We start from the raw sequence: 21,303 nt of genomic DNA on the forward strand, positions 1-21,303 counted from the left end.
TCCTTTACACTCAGTCCTTTACTCCCTTTTCACTGCTGAAGCTTGGTTTACTTCAGTATACTTCCTATGTTCCCATTCACATGATACTGAATAGAGCTGTAGAAAACGACCAAATAAGGCCAACTGGGTCCTTCACTGCAGCAAGGCTCCTTTTATACTTCCCTAATTGATTTGCCTGTCCTATTTATCAGTCATACTTTGACCCTGAAAAGAATCTATTCGCTGAGAACTTATCTCTTCCTCCTCTTCTGTCTCTTTCTCCCCTCTCTCACACAAATACATATCCCTGTTGTTTGCTAGGATAAGCTTTCTAGGTGTACACTGATCCCTGTCCTCTATTTTTTTTTTTTATCAGATGCCCCTCAATATCATCCTACTTTCTAAGTTTCGGCCTGTCTCCTTTCATGCTATCTATGAACTCACCCATGTCTCTGTCTTTAAAAATCTTTACGTGATTTAAACATCCCTGCTAGCTATTATATGTGTTTATGTGTATACACATAAATGTGGGTTTAAAAATTAATAATAACTAAATATTATATTTTATAAAGTTTTATTAATAATAACTAAAACAAAAGAACTGCCTGACTTTAGCCCAGTCACAGGTCCAAAAGAGGAAAAAGGAGAGGTTATAGCCACTTAAATATAATCATGCAAAATATGGGGACGTAGGAAAATGGAATTTTGGGAAATACTAAGAGACTTCTGGGGGATGAAGTTCAAAGGCTCAAAATCTCCATTTATACATATCTCCCTGTGATACTATTACGAAACCAGTTTCCCCAAAAGGATCATGTAAACATAATCAACTTAAAAATTGAAATAATTTGTGGATAAAAAGAAAAGAGAACAAAACCAATGATTACTAGGTTGATAAAAAGCCAATTTGGGGGCAGTCCCCTTTGGCATAAGAGTATACGTTCAAAACAAAGGCATTTCAACCCCCCTAGTTCAATTCACATCCCAAGGTTCACTCTGGATCTTCTGGTGCAGCATGTGTTCTGTGCAGGCATCTATCTTCATGGGGCATTCTGGATTCTGGGAGGTAGCAAGTTTATTATCCTAAAATTGCTTAAATTTAAATCAAAGTTCACAACAATAACTTGGCCCCCCTGAGGTGAATAAACACAGGGATCACTCAGGGACGCATGGCTGTGTTATGAGGTATATGAATCAATTTGCAAAAGAAAATAAAAAAACATGAAAAAATCCAAGTAAAAGAGAAAAATAGCTTGTGGATGAAATGCAAAATGTAAAAGTCATGTCTAAAAAAAATCAAAGTAAAGGAAAAACAAATCTATAACAGGACCTTGAATCAGGGCCCAATTAAAATGATTTAAGCAATTACGCATTTACCCAATCAGTAGCCAGGACTACAGAAAATTTGCCACACCATGAAAGACAGAAAAGGGACTAGATTATAGGAGCCAAATTTGAGATACTTGGTAGAATGTGGGACAAGGAAGACCTGCCTTTAAAAGATGTTAAACAGCTGCAACCTTGAACCCCAAACAAGTTCAAGTCCTCTTGTCTTGGCTCAAAATTGTATCAATCCCACTGGGATCTCGTCTCTTTGACCTTGTGCTTCATAAGCACTATGCAGGTGCTCTGTGCTTCTTTAGCACTGTACAGTGGCTCTTGTGAATATTCCCTTCCTCTGGAATCAGACAGAATCATGAAACAAAGTCCCATAATTCTTTTAAATAATCAAGGGCATCATTTTTATAGTCTAAAGCTTTTGTGTATGCATTAATAGTAGAACAAATGTATTTAAAACGTATATTACTGCAAAATAAAAAAAAATTAAAGAAAAATCTTCTTAATACTGTTTACATGTGCTTCAACAAGGAGAGAAAAAATAAAACTCATATACTATATTGCCCAGGCAAGGAAAAACAATAATAAAAAAGTTTTAAAAATCAAAAATATATATCTTAAAATCAGTGACACACTGTGCCAGCCATGTGTGAGTACAAATGATTTTCAGAATAAAATAGTAACATAATAGGTAATGCACATTCAAAGAAGTACCAAAGCCACCCAAATTCACAATAGCCCAGTTAATTATAATAGCAAACAAATCCACTATCATATTACACATACGTTGCTGTATGGCATTAAAAAAAAAAACCTATGAACTGATGGATATGTCACAATTTTTACAGAGATAGCAAATCTTTCAACCTTGGCAAACATATTTTTAAACAAAGTAAAACTTACTTGGGTCTAGAACATCATCAAGAAATCTATATTGTTCTGCTGGAAGTAAATTAAAACAAAGTTTTGTAGAAAGTCTCTTTTTTCGGCTTCCTGATTCATATAAACACCTTGGTAGGAACATTTCTTTGTTTCTCTACCTTTAATATAACATTCTTTAAATTGTATATATATATATATATATATATATGTGTGTGTGTGTGTGTGTGTGTGTGTGTGTGTATATATATATATAATATATATATATATATATATTTGTAAATCATCCATTCAGAAACTACTAGTTACTAAAATTCTTTCTGAAGACCCCTTAGAATTCCCATTTAAATTCTTAGCTCATTAAATTCCCCAAAGTTGCACACAATTTAACCAGTTTTGTTGAAATCCATCCATCATCATCTATGTGACAATTAACAAAGGCAACATGTGATCTTCAATGGATCCAGTGGTAAGGGTTTTAGGCAAGATGTTCATGGGCTTATACAGTGATATTTTGTTCTTTAGCAGAGGTAAAGGTACAAATTAAAATATAGGCAGTAGCTTAAAATGATTCAGTATTACAGAAAGGTATTGACTAGATTAATACAGATAAAAAACTTAAAAAAATTAAAGCTATCAGTAAATACAATAATATAAACAAAGGTGCAGGCGGGCAGGGCAGTCACAATCCTTTTCACCAGTCCCAATAGACTTGTTCACTATTATAAGAGGAGAATAAAATCAAAATAGTTAGCAATAAGCTTCCAGATCTCTTTTAAAATTTCCTTACCCTCCCCCCATATTTATTATCCATTTAGATTTCATTTGTCAGAGGTCTGAATTTCCTCATAGAAGCACAGGGCAGAATCTCCACTCTGCTTGTTGAGAGCAGTTAGGACTTTTAGAACTTTGTCAAAATATTTCAGGTTGGTTTGTAGCATAAGCAGCCTAGCTTGTGGCATATTCTCCTCGGGGAGAAAGGAAATTAAGTGGGAAATCTCCAATGAAAATAAAGTCCCAGGATAAGAATTCAGCACATCCAAACTGCACTTTTTAGCTCTACCAAGTCAGACTGTTGTTTCAGAGTTTCAGGGATGCTTTGCAATAGCATTTTTCCTGAAAGAAGCTGAATGGGGTTTGTTTAAAGAGTAAACAGAAAGAAGCAAAACTTCCAGGGAAAACAATAGCATATTTGCATATGAGAGAAAAATAACTTTTCCTTGGTGTTTTGGGTCAAGAGAAAGAAGGGGGAAAAATCAGGCTTATTCCCCCAAACTGACTTTAAATGTACAGATTTGGAACTAGCTGCCCTCCCTGTGAAAAATCTTTAGTAACAGCCTTCTAAACTAGGAGTCTAGGATCAGCTTTAAAAAAATCTGCTTGAAAATTAGAAGGTGTGGGGTTCTTTTTTCCACACTAAAAAATGGCTATGGCAGGCTAGAAACTGTCAACTAGAAAAAATGTAGAACTATTAAATAGTCAAAATCACTCTTTAGTTAAGGGCTAAAGGGGTTCAGTGCTAAAAGACCTCAGTGCTAATAGGCCAGAACAACAGAGCTGCTCGCTCCCCATGACTGCACAGAGTCCAGATTGAACTCTGGCCACTCTGGTCACTAACCCCTGTGAGTGCCACTGACTCAGGATGGACTCCATGGAACAAAAGAATTTGGAGAACCTATATACCATTTGGGGAGTCCAGGGGCAGGGAAAGATGATTGACATCACTATAGCTACAAAGAAAATGGAAGTGTTCAAACTACACTGACAGGATACAGTCAAGCTTGGGAAAGGAATCATAGCTAGAGGCTAGGGTGTAAGAGAAGGGGCTACTAACAATGGATACTAAAGGATGGTTCCTGCCCAGGTGTGGATCTTCTTGGGAAAAGTTCTGATATAATAGGGGAGATTACCTAAAACAAAGAGGGTCCTTAGCATGTGCTCAGTCTCACCCAACTAGGATTGTCATTTCCCTGAAGGTCTCCCACTCAGTCTAAAACTGCTAGCTTGGGATTCCCTTCAGGGTAGATTCCCATGGGAAAAGGGAACCAGTACAAGCTTTGGGGTCTCCAATCTACAAGCTAGTCCTGAAAATTGGGGTTCATCAGATCTCACTAGGTAACAAGTTTGGGATTCCTAGATTCCATGTTGACAAAACACACACATGGAGTGTGGAAAGGGATTGGGGCAGAAATATTTTTATATGTCACCCTCTGTGGAAAAAATGGCTGGGATTGGCAGGCTCTTGTGGCAGGACTGGTCTTGGCAAGAGGAGACTCCAAGCTCAGTGGAGAGAGATGAGGAATGCTGGCCAAGCAGATGGACAGGAGAAACATCAGGCAGTGGCAGGCAGCAGGGCGGGGAAAAAGTGCAAGCACACCTTACCACCTGACCCTCCTGGTGGGCAGTGACCAGGCAAACTCACTATCTTTACTGTAAGGTTAACTGCTCAAAAAATTTTTGAGAATTCCTAATCGCTTCATGGTAAACCAAAATGTGGGTTTTAAAATTAATAGTAGTAGTAGTCTCTCAGTAACCGAGAATGATGATTGTCTTTGAGCGTTTTCATCTATGGAGGATAGATGAGTGTGCACAAAGACACTTGTGCATGAAGGATATTTAAGTGGAAAAGTCAATGCACAGAGACAGTCCCACTCTCTTGGTGTTGGAAACCTGGGTCCAGTGGCACGAAAAATCATGACACCTGGAGACTTCCTCAACTGCATTGGATGGCCGTGTTGTCCTTTGTGCTCCAACACGTCTAAGCACTCCACAGTGCTTTGCTGCGTCGCCATCTCAGCCGTTGAACCTTCTTATTGGTTTCTTCTGTCTGTTCAGCCGAAGCAGTCTTCACATGCTGGGTGAGCAAGGCCTTTTAATTTAAAATTAATAATCAATAATTAAATATTATATTTTATAAAGTTTTATTAATAATAACTAAAACAAAAGAACTGCCTGACTTCAGCCCAGTCACAGGTCCAAAAGAGGAAGAGGGAGGAGTTACAGCCATTTAAATATAATCATGCAAAATGTGGGGACGCAGTAAAAATGGAATTTTGGAAAACACTAAGGGACTTCTGGGGGATGAAGTCCAAAGGCTCAATCTCCATTTATACATATATGAACATGTATATGCATATGTGTATATAGACATATGTATATTTGTATGCATGTGTATATGTATGTATATTTTGTCCATTTTGAAGAGGACCAATGATATTATAAGGTGATGTCTGAATTGCTTGTGATTTGGATTTAAATAAGGCAAAACTTCACAAAGGCTCACTCTCTCTTCCAGATGGCAAAACAAAAGTCAATGGCAATGGCCTAGGCTGCAGTGAATGTCTTTGGCATCTCTGATATCTGACTAAGCTCTAAGCACTTCACAGTGCTTGCTTCAGCTACTTTTGTGCCTTTGGAACATATTATTCTCATGTGCCCATTCTATTAGGGAATGCCTTCATATGTTTGAGATAGATATTCTCCTGACTCATAGATGGGGGTTTGAGGCCTTCCAGTGACTTTCAGCCTGGTTAACACTGTTTGCCAAGATGATATATGGCTTTATCAGGATGTAGTAGCTGTACATGCTACAGCTTCTTGGAGCTACAGGTGGGAGTTAGGTGACAAGTACAGACCAAAGGTAGATCAGCAACCCCAAAAAGGGCTTGACGGATCCTTACACTAGTCTACCCTGAACACCCCATATACTCCATGAGTATATGTGTGTGCACATGCATGCACATGAATTCTCACTGACTTCTTATCCCTTTGCATTTGATTTTCCAACTTTGTCATTCATCTTAGGAACTCTCTAAAGTTACCAGTGATCTCTCAATTGCTAAATCAGTGTTTTGTTTTGTGTTTTTTTTTCCAAGCCCTTACCTTCTGCCTTGGAATCAATTCCATGTATTGGTTTTGAAGGCAGAAGGGGGTAGTAGTGGTAGTAGTCTCTCGGTAACCGAGGAAGACGATTGTCTTTGTGCGTTTTTGTGGACAAAGACACTTTTGCGTGAAGATTTAAGTGGAAAAGTCGATGCACAGAGACAGTCCCACTCTTTCGTTGGAAGTCTGGGTCCATTGGTACGTCGTTACATCTGGAGACTTCCTCAGCTGCATTGGATGGCTGTGTTGTCTTTTGTGCTCCAACACGCCCTAAGCACTCCACAGTGCTTTGCTGCATCGCCATCTCAGCCGTTGAACCTTCTTATTGGTTACTTCCATCTGTTCGGCCGAAGCAGTCTTCACATGCTGGGTGAGCAAAGTCCTAGTTCACCAGGGGTCGACGACCCGATGGCTACCCTCACAAGGTTTAGCCGGCCTGTCAAAGCCTTTGCCCGGGGTGTGGCTGCTGCCGCATGCTAGCAGCTACTGGGAGCCACAAGTGAGAGCTGGGTGTCAGGTGGGGGTCAGAGGCTGGAGAGCTGCCCTAGGAGGGCACGACAAGCCATCCATACCAGAGATACTACCCCTCCCTGAGCACCCCATACACCCCAGAAGGGTGGTAAGAATTAAGCAATGAGGTTTGTAATTTGGCCAGGGTTGTACAGTTAGGAAGTTCTTGAGGCCAGATTTGAAACCAAGACCTCACATCTCTTGGCCTATGCCTATCCATTGAGCCACCTAACTGTCCTCTAAGGGTGTTTTCTTAATTCTTGTCTTTCTTGAACTCTGTATTCTTTGATGTTGTTGATCACTTCCTGGATACTTTTACCTTTATGTTTATGGGACATTGTTCTCTTTCATTTCTCTTCTTACTTGTCTGACTGTTCCTTCTGTGTTTGATTGTTACCTAGGACATGCCTACTAACAATGAATGCCCCCAGCCCTTTGCCCTTCCCCTCTTTTTTTAATACCACCTTTTTTTATTGATCTTATATCCTATGAGTTCATCTATCATCTCTGAGCAGTGATTCTTATATCTGTTTATCTAGCCCTAATCATTCTCCTGAACTCTAGTCCCGTATCACTAGCCACTTCTTAGATATTGCAAATAGGACAACATTTTATCAAATCTCATTTTTACCTTTATACTGTAGATATTAAATTGTGAGATAATTTTCCTGTTAGACACCCCAAGCATAATGTGATCCTTAAACTGGTTTCCCCCCAGGCTATGAAACTGGGTTGGGTCCTCCCTTCTTTTGTTAAAATCTTTATTAAGGATTAAAATCAGGGGCTGAACACCCACTTGGCACACTTGAAAGATTAAATGAAATCTGAAAACACTAGCCACCATGTTAAAAGGTCTACACCTTTAGCATCCTTAAGACCTTCCTCTTCCTGTGATGAAGTAATGACAGAGGAGTTAAGGGTCTCTAAGTTCAGCTTCTCAAAAGCTATTTACCAATCAGAGATGCCTTAGGTGTCTAGGGATGGTGCTGAGAGATGAGAACACAGTGGATATATAGGACATGTATCAGTGGAATCTCTTTTTGGGTGTGTTCACTCTCATTGATGCCTTTTTGGATTGTGGAGAGAGTTTAGATTATTTTGAGCAGTTGATTAATAAATTAACTTAAAATTGTTACCTTTTGAGAATTTAATTTCTTATATTACCATGTCATACATGCTGTGATGATAGAAACCACTCCCTAAGTTTGTTCTACCCCACCACCCCATTTTTTGCCTGCACACGTTGTGGGATGTAGGGGCACAGAGGATAAAAGTTATGGAGCAGAGTGCTCTCTCTCTCTCTCTTTTCTCTCTCTCTCTCTCTCTCTCTCTCTCTCTCTCTCTCTCTCTCTCTCTCTCTCTCTCTCTCTCTTTCTCTCTGCATTTGAGGGCTTATGCAGGCTAAGTGACTTGGTGGGCTTCAAATTTTGGCTTAGGGATTTTTGTAGATAAGTGAGATTTTCTGTCCCCTTCCTTCATTTCCGTTTTTCGTATATCTCCATTTTTTATTAAAATTACATTGTTACGTGCTATCAACGGACTCCTGACTTGAGAGTACATTTTATAATGGTGACCACAATATTTTATTGATATTACATTTTAATAATTTTACTTTCATTTATTACAATACCCCCTTATCTTCATTCCCAAAATCATTAACTTGGTTCCATCCCTTGTCTCTCCCATGGACTATTTTAATAGTCTTTTTTGATTGGTCTTCTTTCCATTACTCTCTCCTAGCATCAATCTATTATCCACTCATTTGCCAAGATGATTTTCCTAAAAGGCAGATTTACCTCTATCTTTTCGTTGCCTAATAAAATCCAGTGGCTCTTAATCAAATGAAACTTTTTTGTTTAGCTTTTAATTTTTGTTTCCTTTTATGATTAGCTAGGTAACTCAGTGGATAGAGCATGGAACTTGGAGGTGGGAAAATTCAAGTTTGTAATGACTCTAACATTAGCTCTGTAACCTTGGGAAAGCTACTTAAACTTTCTCAGCCTCAATTTCCTCATCTATAATATGTGGATAATAATAGCATCTACCTCTCAGGATTGTGATAATCAATTGGGATAACATGTAAAGCACTTTATAGAGTTTAAAACTCCATGTAAATGCTATACATTGTTATTATTTTTGTTATCATTATTTTAAGGCCTTAATAACCTGACCCCTTCCTTCCTTTCCAGTCTTCTTACCCTTTTCTCCCTTTCATACTTTCTGTGATCTAGCTCTGCTAACCTTGTTGTAGTTCTTGTACATGACACCTATCTCCATATATTTACACTGGCTATTCTATATGCCTGGAATGTTCATTTTTCATTTTAACTTCTTAGCTATTACGATTAAAATTAAATCAAGAGACTGTTTTTTTTAGAAAATTATCAATTTATTATATATTTTATTATTTGACCAGCATATCATAATCGATAAAGTGACAGATAGGTCCATGACCCTCTCAAATGACCAGAGACCTCAAGCCTAGGTCATGCAGCTCAAAAACCAAAAAATTTTGGAGCTCATTATTCAACACTTCCTTTGAACATCTGGTGACATTTCTAATTGGTAACTAGCTAATTAAGAGGTGGTTTATCAAACTCTCAAGAATCCTTGTCCCCTTCATTTTTAAATGAAATTCTGTTAAAAGGGTAAGGCCTTGTTTAGGATTTCTAAGGGCAAAGAAAATGCAAAGAGACATAGATTGCATGGAACCTCTGACTCAGATTCCAGACACAGGAATATATACTAATTTTCCCTAATATATAGGAATTGGAGCCTTTCTATTCCAGGGCCCTGCTAATATAACATTTAATACAGTATATGAAAATACATTCTCAAAATGAATGAATAAATAAGTTTCCTAGCTTCCCTCAGCAAAAAGCCCACCTTTTGTAGGATCCCCTTCCTGCCACCATTCCATTTTGCTTGCCTTTTCCCTCTTTAAAATAGCTTCCATTTAAACTTCTTGTTTGTATATTATTAATTTGCATACTCTCTCCCCAATTAGAATGTGGGCTCTTTGAGGGAGAAGACTACAATTTTGACTTCTTTTATATCCTGAAGGTTTTGCATATTGTCTAGTTTGTAGTCAGTACTATAAGATTGATATTAGAAATGAAGTCTTGTTATATTAGTTTAGTGATAAGAAGTAGAGAAGTTTGAGAAAGAATTGGAGTTTCAAACAGGTCTGAGACAATGTCAGTTTCAAATGTTGACATTGTGTGTGGGAGGTCTAATGGTTTTTCTGCAGCAGTGGTCTCTGGGAGTGGCAGTTGGGCTCTCTCTGAGGGCTTGGAGGAGGTGATATCTTCTTTTCTCTCTCTCTTCACTGAGATAAAAGGAAAGGAGGGAACAACCTGAAGGAGCTAAGTGTTTTCTTTTTCCAACTTGGGAAACACTAGCGACTGTCAGTTGCTGTTTTCATAGATTGTTTTATCTCTGAGAAGACCTGGTCTTTGGTTTGGACTCTGAGAGTCCTAACTTGGTTCTTGCTGAGGCTCAGCCAGCTAACCTTTGTTATTTTGATAACTTAGAGACAAAGTTAAGAATTATATACTTCGTATAAGGATAATAATGTTTAGTTTATGGTAGAAATAAGGAAAATTTGAGTTAGATCAGGAAGGATTAGTGTAGCCTGTGGAAACAAGAGAAGCAGTTCCTTGTGGAACCAGGGGGGTTTATTTGAGTGGAGTTAGAATCCCTTAGATTTAGGAATTCTTTTTTATTCTTATATTTTCAATAAATAGTTTATTTATATATAACAAGAGTCTCTTTAGTGAACTTGCACCTAGCCCTGAAAAGAAGTTCATGTATGAGCTTCAGTTCACTGATACAAACTGAAGATACTTTGTAAACACAACAAGCAGAGTATCTAAATCAGTTTATAACCTATAATCAATTCTTTGCATATTGTTTTTACAATACTTAAGACTAGTTGACTTGAGTCCTGATTTGCCTACTTTCCCATAGGTAGTAAAAAAGAGTTGGGATTCAAAGGAAGGCATTTTGACTCACAATCGAGTATCTTTTTCCTATTAGGAAGACCAAATAATATTTAAATCTAGAATCTCTTATGTGATTAAGGAACTAAAGAGAGCTATTTAAGTTTCTCAAATAGTTAATTAGTATATCAGGAGTAGTAAGTTCATGAAATTAGTTAAATTCTCATTTTTTAAGCCAGAGAGAACTTGGGTCTGATATATGAATTAAAAGTTAGGAAGGAGTGCAAAATTGTAAGAAATGTGAAATGCTCAAGTTCTAGATGAAAAAAGAGTTGACAAATACAGACATCAGTTAAGAATTGGAGGACCATGTGAGGGATTTGAGGGAGTGTCTTGTACTTGGAACAAGTAGAGTGGGGAGTAGCATAAAATCTCTAGGTCCGAGCTATGCTCTCACTTCTAATATTGAGTTCATTATTCATAGTCCAGAACTGTTTTGTTGAATGCTAGCTTTATCATCAGGAAGATTAAGTTCCAATACTACCTTTAATGTTTTATAGGTCCATGGGTAAATCATTTAGTTTTTTTGAGTCTTATCTATGAAATAGGTTAATAATATCTCTGTAGAAGCTACTGCAGGATTGGTGTGAGGCTCAAATGAGATAATTTAAGTAAATTACTTTGCATATTTTAAAACTCTCTAGAAATCTCAAAAGGGTCTTTATCATCTGGTGAATCCACCTCTTAATGTCTCTGTTCACCTTTACTCATCATCCATTCTATTCTTCAGCCAAATTAGACTATGTTTCTGGGAATATACCCTCCTGGTTTCAGTCCTTTGCTTATATTGTGCCCTTTTCCTAAAATATTTTTCTGTCTTCCTCTTTCTCCCCATGGATTTGTTACCTCTTCTGTAAGGCCTGATTCCAATAACACTTCTTATAGAGGGCTTCCATCAATTTGTGCTCATGCCCTGTCACCCTTAATAATGATCTTCCCTTTTGGACCTCACATAGCACTTGATCATGCACTAAGGTCCTAGATTTGAGCTAGAAGCAGCCTAAAAGTTATTGAGTCCAATTCCTTTTTTATAGATGAAGAATGAAAGGTCAGTGAAGTTAATGACTCCCTTAGTGACACACAGATAGATAGTTGGTCAGTAACAGGTCTCTGAATCCCAAATCCTTTGTTTTCTACTGCATTTGCCAAAGAAAACATTCAATGTCAACAGTGTCAATGCTTCAAGCATGCCTTCATTCATTTTATAACATGTCAGATCAGTGAGATTGGAGAACTGAATCTACCATTGCTTCAGGTCATTTTCCCGTTTGTCTTTTATAGCATGAAATTCTCACTGCTCTGAGTGTGATTCTAGAATTTCCTTTTCATTAAAACTACAGACAGTTCTATGTCTTCTGCTAAGATTAAAACTGCTGGTGAAGGCACAGCCATAGTTGAGCTTCCTAGCATTGTTAGCCATGAGGATCTGGATATATCCCCTTTAGCATTCCTGGGGCCTTTCTTGGGTCTTGTGATGAAATATGAAGAAGCACACATATATGTATAGTGGCCACTATCACCTGCAAATCCAGGGGTCCCTAGGGTCTGTGAATTTGGATAGGGAAAAAATGATAGGGTCAACTTTTCTCCAAAATGTAGCATTTCCTTCAAATATTTAAAAACATGATTCCAAGAAGGGGATTTATAGGCTTCATTAGATAGCCAAAGAAGGAGAACCATTACCAACAAAGGTTAAGAACCTAGTGATAATTGATTATATGTGGAGCATTTTCAAGAACACAGGCCCTTAGCATTAGATTTCCCTACAGTTAAGCTCCCTCTCCGCCCAGTATTTGAATAAAATTCCTGCTTCCTTTTGGTTTCCTAGTCAATAGCTTATCTGGGTAAAGTAAAAAATAAAATTTAGATAATTGTTTCTATTAACAACCATTTCAACGGCATCTGCTCTCTGATATAGACTGCCTTCTTTTAAAGAGGCTTTACCAAGAGACTAGTTTGTAATCAGCTATTAAAAGTTTGTTGAATTTAATTCAAGCACACCGTACAGTAAATACACCATCCAATTAAACTTAACAAACCATTTGTAGAAACAGTAGCAATTAAGGTTAATTAATAAAGCAGTTGAATGTAGAATTAAACTTTGTTGATGTATTCAGTTATTAAATTTTATTCTGGATGAGGATATTCCAAATGTTCTATATTGATATCTGTCCATATTCACCTGATTATTTTAAGAAAAGGAATTTTTGTGAGCGTGACAGTGCTATAAAGAATAGGGAAGGGGGAGAAAGGAAGGGAACAAATAAACATTTGTATAGTAACTTCTTTGTGCCACACCCCATGTTAAGCACTTTTACAAATATCATCTCATTTGATCCTCATAGCAGCTCTGCAAAATAGGTGCTGTTATAATCCCCATTTTACAGTTAAGGGAAACTAAGGCAGAACTTTAGTGACCCACAAACATGTTCATTATTACCACTCACTTTATTAAGCACCTGCATTCTAGATATTCCCATGTATACATTTTAGTGATAGCTTATTTGATCATTGTTAGAGAAATACCTTTTAACCTACTTCTTGTAGAAGTAGAATTATGTTCTTTATTAACAGTATATCCCTGAATAAACCCTTCATTATTAACCTGCTTCCATTGTTATTTTTATCTGTATTTTCTGAAGTGTAACAGCCTTATTGTAGTTGCATGTTCCTCTGCGGATAGGAAGGACACCTTTCAACCTTGAAACCTATCTTTTATCATGAATACTCCCAGGCTTCAAGTCTTCCTAAAGTTTCACTTATTTTTAAGCTCTGGCTACAATGTTTCTCACATATTTGGGCCACATTTAATCTCTTTGTCTTTCTATCAACTCACATTCTTTTATTTAAGTTTCTATTAATTTTCACTATTTTATATTTACACATTTTACAAAATTCAGCTATCATTGAAAAGAAATTAAATCAGTAGCATCTTTTGTTTATGAATCGTCATTATTCCAGATATGGCCCTCCCCTCTACCCTGCCTAGAAAAGAATGAAAAAAGTTCAGCAAAAAGTAATGCATTAACAGAATTTGACACTATATTCTACCTTCCATAGCCATAGCCCTTCATCTCTGCAAAGGAGAGAGAGGTGCATTTTCCTCATTCTTCTTTAGGGCCAAAATATGTTTATTCATCTCAATTCATGGGTTTCTACCTTGTTTCCTTTTTTTTTTTGGATATCACAAAAACTTTAAGAATATGAAAAGCCATTTTGCATAGTTGTTTTGTAATTTAAATAATGCTTATAGATAAACAGGGTATAAAAATTTTCCTAATCCAGGAAATATATTTGTCATTCACTAATACCTCACCAATCTTGCCAGTTTTTTAAATTGTATTTTTTAATGAATACCTGTGATATTCTTCCCAGATTTTTACTTTTCCTGAAGTTAAGTTATAAGTATAAATATATAAGGCTAAGGAAAAGTTACATGGAAGGCTGAATTGATCATCAAGTTGTTTTATCTTTTAACTATAAAATAACTGAATTAGAAATTTTATTTCTAAATGTTTTATTAGTGTGTTCAGTTTTTTAAAAATCTCTTAACTCTTTGCTTATACTTTGGTTAAATAGCCTCAGCGATTCATTAAATTTATAAGAATCATTTTTATTTTTATTTTGGGGATTTCTTTCTGTGGGGAAAATATTTTTAGTAATGTTACCCTAACCATGTTAGGTTATTTTCCAGTACTTAGATGAATCTGTGACTTCATCAATTTGATTACTTTTTTCACCAGTACAAATCCTAACCCATATGTATCATCTCATTTTGTGTTACTTTAGTTGGGATGTTCTGGGATCTTCCTTTAAATATCTTGATATTAATGTAGGTACTAATGAAACTCATGGCCTGTTTAGCTGTTAATTCTTTTTTTTTTCTTGCACCATGATCTTTTCCTTTCTTTTACTCAGTGTAAATCTCTTTAATATCTTCTTTTTAAAATCTTTATCTTCTCTTAGAATCCATACTTAAGTATGTGTTCCAAGGCAAAAGTGGTTAAGTGACTTGCCCAGAGGTCACAGAGCTAGGATGATGATATCTTTTATGTCACTTTTGGTGACAATCTTCTCTGATAATACTACAGTTTATTTATACTTGCCATGCAGCTTTGGTCCTTGCAAACTATGGCATTTCAGGATCATACCCTTACTGGAATCACTGGAGAAATATCTGGGTTACGAAATGTGAATTTGGTTTTGGTGAAAAGTTAGTGGGGTCGGAGGTGTGAAGAGCACACACAAAATACTGGGCATCTTCTGAAAATTATTCCATGATTAATTAAGGATTAAACTGTTAATCCTATTCATTTCTGGGCTTAGTTCCTTATTAATCTTCAGTGTCTGTTCAAGATATGCTCAGATGTACCTTAACCTTAACTCTAATCCCTTTTGCCCTTAGGTCCAAGTCAGCTCAAGCCTCATTGAGACCATTATTTGTAGTCTCAGAGGCTCAATTAATATTTTTACCATTTCTCTATTTCTTAGACTATTTCGCAAGACTTCACTTCCTTAACTTGTTAGCCTTATCATAGTATTAACAAGGGTAATCTATAGTTCATTGGCATTCCTCCTTTTTTCCAGTCCTTAGCCTTCTAATACTTCTATCTTATGTGGTTTTGGCATATGTTTGACAGATACCATATTAGAGATGAGCATTTAGAACTGCATTTTATCCTTACATGCTTTAAAAAAAAAATTCACCAAATAATAAAGAGTGAGATTTTTCATTTGTTGAACATTTTAAGTTTAATTGAATGACTATGCAAGATGTGATCTTCTCTAGACTATCATTTATGAAGACTTGCCTTTTCATTTAGCCAGTCATAAAAGACAAAGCTTATGTGTATAACCAGAATATGCATTGTAGCACTTTTTTTGGGTTAATGAAGAACTGAAAGCAAAATGAAATGTCAATTATTAAGGAATGGCTAAACAAATTGTGGTATTTAGATTTCAGTGTGCATTTGAATAGATACTCTGTAGGGCTTTTCTGTTTATTAGTATATTTGGGGTAGATCACACATAGCTGGACATTAATCTAGAGTTCCAGAGTTGAAAATAAGAGTGGATAGAATGCTTTTGGAAATGTACCAAATACTTTTATTGGCCATGAGTATCCCATAACATCAATTGCTCCTCTTTTCAATAAAATTATTTTACAGGTGTTGCTATATTGAAGAACACTGTTTCCAAAGAACTTAAAAGGAACATCATAGGGGGGCAATGAAAAGGCAAATATTGGGTGTGACAACATATAGAATATATATACTATATAATGTGTGTATATTGTAGTATATACTGTAACTACAAGGTGCCTATCTTTGTATTATAGTCATTTAGTATTGGGATATATGTATATATACATGATATCTATATGTATGTGCATATATGTATATATACATAATAAGCTATAATTATCCTTGCTATGGTCTTTTTACAAATGTATAGCATAGAAGGGGATGTGGCAATTGGGACATTAATGCATTGCTGGTGGAGCTGTGAATTGATCCAACCATTCTGGAGGGAAATTTGGAAATATGCCCAAAGGGTACTAAGAGACTGTATGCCCTTTGATCCAGCCACAGCACTGCTGGGTTTGTACCCCAAAGAGATAATAAGGAAAAAGACTTGTACAAGAATATTCATAGCTGCACTCTTTGTGGTGGCAAAAAATTGGAAAATGAGGGGATGCCCTCCAATTGGGGAATGGCTGAACAAATTGTGGTATCTGTTGGTGATGGAATACTATTGTGCTCAAAGGAATAATAAAGTGGAGGAATTCCACAAGAACTGGAATGACCTCCAGGAATTGATGCAGAGTGAAAGGAGCAGAACCAGGAGAACATTGTATACTATGGTACAATCGAATGTAATGAACTTCTCCATTAGTGGCAATGCAGTGATCCTGAACAACTTGGAGGAATCTACAAGAACAAACACTATCCATATTCAGAGGAAAAACTGTGGGAGTAGAAACACAGAAGAAAAACAACTGCTTGAATTCATGGGTCAAGGGGATGTGGCTGGGGATGTAGACTCTTAAATGAACATCCTAATGCAAACACCAACAAAATGGAAATAGGTTCTGATCAAGGACACATGTAATACCCAATGATTCTTGTAACCAAGGAATAATGTTCTAAATTGACTAAATAAATTAATTTTTAAAATGTTTAGCAGAACAAGATGACTATTGATGCATGAAATTATTTTTGTTTTTATTATTCTTTTGGAGACATTATAAAGTAATTATAATAACTCCTTTATTTGCTTCTTTTAGGAAAACTTCTAAGCCCTCTCTCCAGTTAATTGAAACCTACTTTTGTCTCCTTGTTTCATTTTATAACCATAACAAGAATGTCAAGAACTGATATGACGTTCTTTCAGTGAGTAGATGAGGATTTCATATTTAGATAACCATTAGTTAATGATGTTCAGAGATGGTCTGTAAACTACATAATTCTTAGCACCTTTTGCTCCTATTTCTGCCTCTCTATCACAATCACTGCATACAGGGCTAACGCCTATTTTTGTCCTTTTCTTTTCTTTGCCATGGCCAAAATAATCATCACCTAATGGTCAACATACTATCCAGATCTTATTACCTTATACCTTCTTAGCACGTTCATCCTGCCAGTTAGCAGTCTCCTAGCATAGCCTTTGAGAACCCATCTTCCATGCCCCAGTGAGACAATAAGGTAGGAATTTTAGTTTTCTGATATCGAATAACATCTTTATGATAGTTTCTTTATTTTATTTTTTTAAAAAACCTCATCTTCTGTCTCAGAACCAATATTTTTGTCAGAACAATCTAAGAATATCTAAGGCAGAAGAGTGGTAAGGGCTAAGCAATGGGGGTTAAGTGAATTACTCAGGGTCATATAGCTAGGAAGTATCTGAGGCCAGATTTGAACCTAGGACCTCCCATCTCTAGGCCTGACTCTCAGTCCACTGAGCCAGCCAGGTGCTACCTGGATATTTTCTTTAAATAAGGTTACAATTTTGAGTTCTTAATTATTAATCCTTAAAGTTATAACTTTAGTTATGGAGAAAGTTTTTACTTTTTTTAAAACTGAAAAATGGTTTTTAAATTTATTTTTTTCTGTATATCTTTGAATCAGTTAATTAAAAAGCATTTACCAAGCTAACTCTGCACTAGGTATTGTGTCATCTTTTCAGTATCACTGTAAAAAATGGGATAGACTCTGCCCTCTAAGAACTTGTATTCCAATAGGGAGAGACAATGCATGCATTTAGGGGAGTAGTGGCTACAAATGGGAGTTTTATTTGGGGAATCATAGGGATAGTAAGTTGATCCAAAGGGTAGCTTATTCACATAGTCTTTCTCAAAGTAGGAATACATTTGATTTGATAACTATTCCCAGAAAAAAGGAGGTAAAGGAGAGAAAGGGGTAGGTATATGGACAGGTAGATGGGATATAAAGCATGGTCTTATGCCAACATTATTGTTAGCTACTTAATAACCAAATAACCTCTCATGAAGTTCTAAGAATATTGCAGAAACTTGATAAATATGAATTGGAAATTTGTACTGTTGTTTTAAGATGTCTAAATATTCCTTTGTTCTTTTTCAGCTTTTTTTAAAACTTAGAATGAAAACATATGTAAAATATACTCTGATTTTTTTCAAAGGATATCATTGTTCTCAGTATAGAGTGCATAAGTCAGTACAGTGGAATTCATAGTTGACATTTTAAGATTTGATATGGGTAATGGCAAATAGAATGTAGTGCTACAATATTATAAAATTTAAAGTGTTTTTTTTAACTAGATGAAAATCTAAAGATATAGTGATACAGAATTATTTCTCTTGCAGTTTCCAGAATGTGGTTTCTTTGGCATGTATGACAAAATTCTTCTCTTTCGCCATGACCTGAATTCAGAAAATATTTTGCAGCTTATTACCTCAGCAGAAGAGATACATGAAGGAGATCTTGTAGAAGTTGTTTTGTCAGGTAAGTAAAAAACATGTTATCTTATTTCATTTTCATTTTCATATAAGCCTTGGTTGAAGACCCACATTTTTCATACTAGGTGTTGGACTAACATGAGTTACACTTGGTTTTAGTCTTACAATGGTTTACATTTTTGTAGATGTTAATGGTTCTCGTGTGATTTGTACTTCCAGGCAGGTATGCCTTTAATAGTTTTCTGCCATGTGGAGATGGAAGAAGCCAAGGGGGGATCTGATCACAGATAAGGAAGTCACCATAAACTTTGAATACAGTAGACAAGCTGAAAAGATTGGCTCTTGTTCTGAAATAGGATCTCCTATCTCTTCTGTGCCACAGAGGCCGATATAGTTGCATAAATGCTCTGCTCTCTTTATCCTATAGAATAGAATTGTTTTTCAGGAAAAAAATAGTCAGGAGGGGAAGAAAAATATAAAAACATAAAGGGAGGAAATAGGTATTCTATTAGCAGTTTCTAAGCTTTTGTAGTGCTTAGTTTAAAAAGTAATTGAACTCAAGAAAGAATTTTTCTTTCATGGTCAGGTGAATAATGAGCCAATAATTTATATTCTGTTATGTAAGTACCACTTGATTGTCTCATGGTAATAATAGAACTTATTGTAATATCTTTTTTTTAAAGCTTTGGCTACAGTAGAAGACTTCCAGATCCGTCCACATGCACTCTATGTACATTCTTATAAAGCACCTACTTTTTGTGACTATTGTGGTGAGATGCTTTGGGGATTGGTGCGCCAAGGATTAAAGTGTGAAGGTATGGAGTCTAGATTCTTGTATTTGACAACTTTTAGCATTTTAAAACGTTATATTTGTAAAGTGTTGGTGGTGGAGTATATTCAGGAGAGTCTCTGATAAATTTAAAATGTTTCCCTAATCAGTCCAGTGAGTTATCGGGGCATGAACTTGGTTTGGAGACATCTAAAGGTCATCTTCCCCTAAAATGTAAATGCTCATTGGTTCAATAGTTCAGTGCTGGTATGATTTCAGAGGCTGGGATTAGCTCTCCATGATTGGCTAACTGAGAATCAACTTTGCCCCTTTGTGTTCTTTATAAGCAGTGTGTTTAATTTTTGTCTTTCTTGTTCTTTCTTCTCTCTTGGTGCCCAGGGGTAGAGAGAGAAGAGATTTCTTTTTTCAATCCCAGGAGCAGTTGATCATAACTTGTGTCAGAATTGGAAGGCACTGATAGGCATATGCTTACACATGACTTGAGAGAGATTCTAAGATTAGAGAGTTAGTAGCACTAACAGTCAGGGAAATGAGAGAATTCTTTCAGAAGCTCATATCAGAAGCAGACACATGAGCACCCTTTCAGCCCAATGGAGAGCTCTAGGTTTGGAAATTGTCTTATGGCTGACTTCAGTCTCAAGTTTGGGTGCCATGTCATATGCAGAGAAAAGATTTCTTATATAATGTTCGACTTGGAGAGGGTAGAGAATATTTTACATAGTCCCTGTGTAGCATCCTTCTTGGAGAATATCATCAGTGAATCAATGGTACAAAATCCTGTGGGAAAAGGTCTTGACTTTGACTGTTCAACCATCCACAAACTGCCCTTCCCCCTTTGAGAGGCAAGAAGGTCAGAACCATAAGATGTCACTGTGAGTCTAAAAGAGATTCTACAGCCTTGTTGTGAAAAGGAATTTTATTGAAATAGCAGCTTGTTAGTTATTTTAGCAACAACTTCTAGGGGTGAGCTGATAGGATGCTTGACCCCTTTATATACTGGGTATTCTTCCAAATTTTGGGGTTAAATCATTAATTATGAATAAATAAGAATTAGTTATTCAAAATTAAATACTTAAAAACATTGATCATTAACTAATAAATTATTATTGTTTAGAACTACACTAAGTTATGTAGGATGGTGGAGATATGTTTAACATTCAGCAGACCTGGATATAACACAAAAGTTAGAATCTGAAATCTGTGTTATATCATAGTATTTTGACTAACCATCATATATTTTGAAGGAAATGTACCTATTAATTTGATTTTTTGTCTTATAGACAAAATTGAGAAAAGCCCTGGGCTGTAGTGAAGTTACTTTATGTATTTTCTGCATTTATTTCTTATTCATTAACTGTCATATTTTAAATTTATACACTACAAAACAGAAAGGATGGATAGAACTTTTTCTCTGAAATCTGTAAATACCTGGGTCCTTACAACTTTGGGTTATTTGGTAACCTCAATTCACTGTTCTCCCTGTGTCTCTATGGCAGCAGAAATAGACCCATTAGTTTTGAAGCTTAGGCTTATGGGAATTTGAGCTGTATTCTATAAGATGGAATGATATTGGGAACTGACTTCTTTGAGTTCGTTAAAGTTCAAAGACATTTACTTTTAAGGGTATGAATTAGTGAATTGGCTCAGGAAGAACTGAAGAAACTTAATTGTAAAATCTTGAGAAATAAAAATGTTTAGGTGATGTGTAGCCCCACAATTTGGCATAAAAGTGTAGCAATGTCCTTGACTCAAATGGAACAGGGCTGGTGACATCACTTCCCCTTGTTCCCAACTATGCAATTCTAGGAGTATCCCTCAGGAGTGGTAGCAATTTCTCTTAATGCTATCACCTTGAGCCCCCATCATTTTGCCAACACCTAGGAACACATTCTTCTTCTATTATAGCTGAGGCCTTGGGGAGAGCAAGCTCAAATTTAGCTCAATTACTGCATATCATTAACTCCACTAAGTTCACTTCCAGATTTCTC

The 21,303-nt window shown here is 36.3% G+C and overlaps 1 protein-coding gene across 2 annotated transcripts in view; it reads left to right on the top strand.

The window, feature by feature from the left end:
* Window positions 1–21,303, top strand: part of PRKD3 (protein kinase D3) — a 124,920-nt gene that overhangs the window by 30,805 nt on the left and 72,812 nt on the right. For both annotated transcript variants that reach the window (XM_056795312.1, XM_001363077.4), the window contains exons 3-4: window positions 18,433–18,571; window positions 19,209–19,340. In XM_056795312.1, coding sequence (XP_056651290.1) covers window positions 18,433–18,571; window positions 19,209–19,340 — 271 coding nt within the window. The remainder of the gene's footprint in view (window positions 1–18,432; window positions 18,572–19,208; window positions 19,341–21,303) is intronic.

Source organism: Monodelphis domestica, chromosome 1 (genome assembly GCF_027887165.1).
Source record: "Monodelphis domestica isolate mMonDom1 chromosome 1, mMonDom1.pri, whole genome shotgun sequence".
NCBI lineage: Eukaryota > Metazoa > Chordata > Mammalia > Didelphimorphia > Didelphidae > Monodelphis > Monodelphis domestica.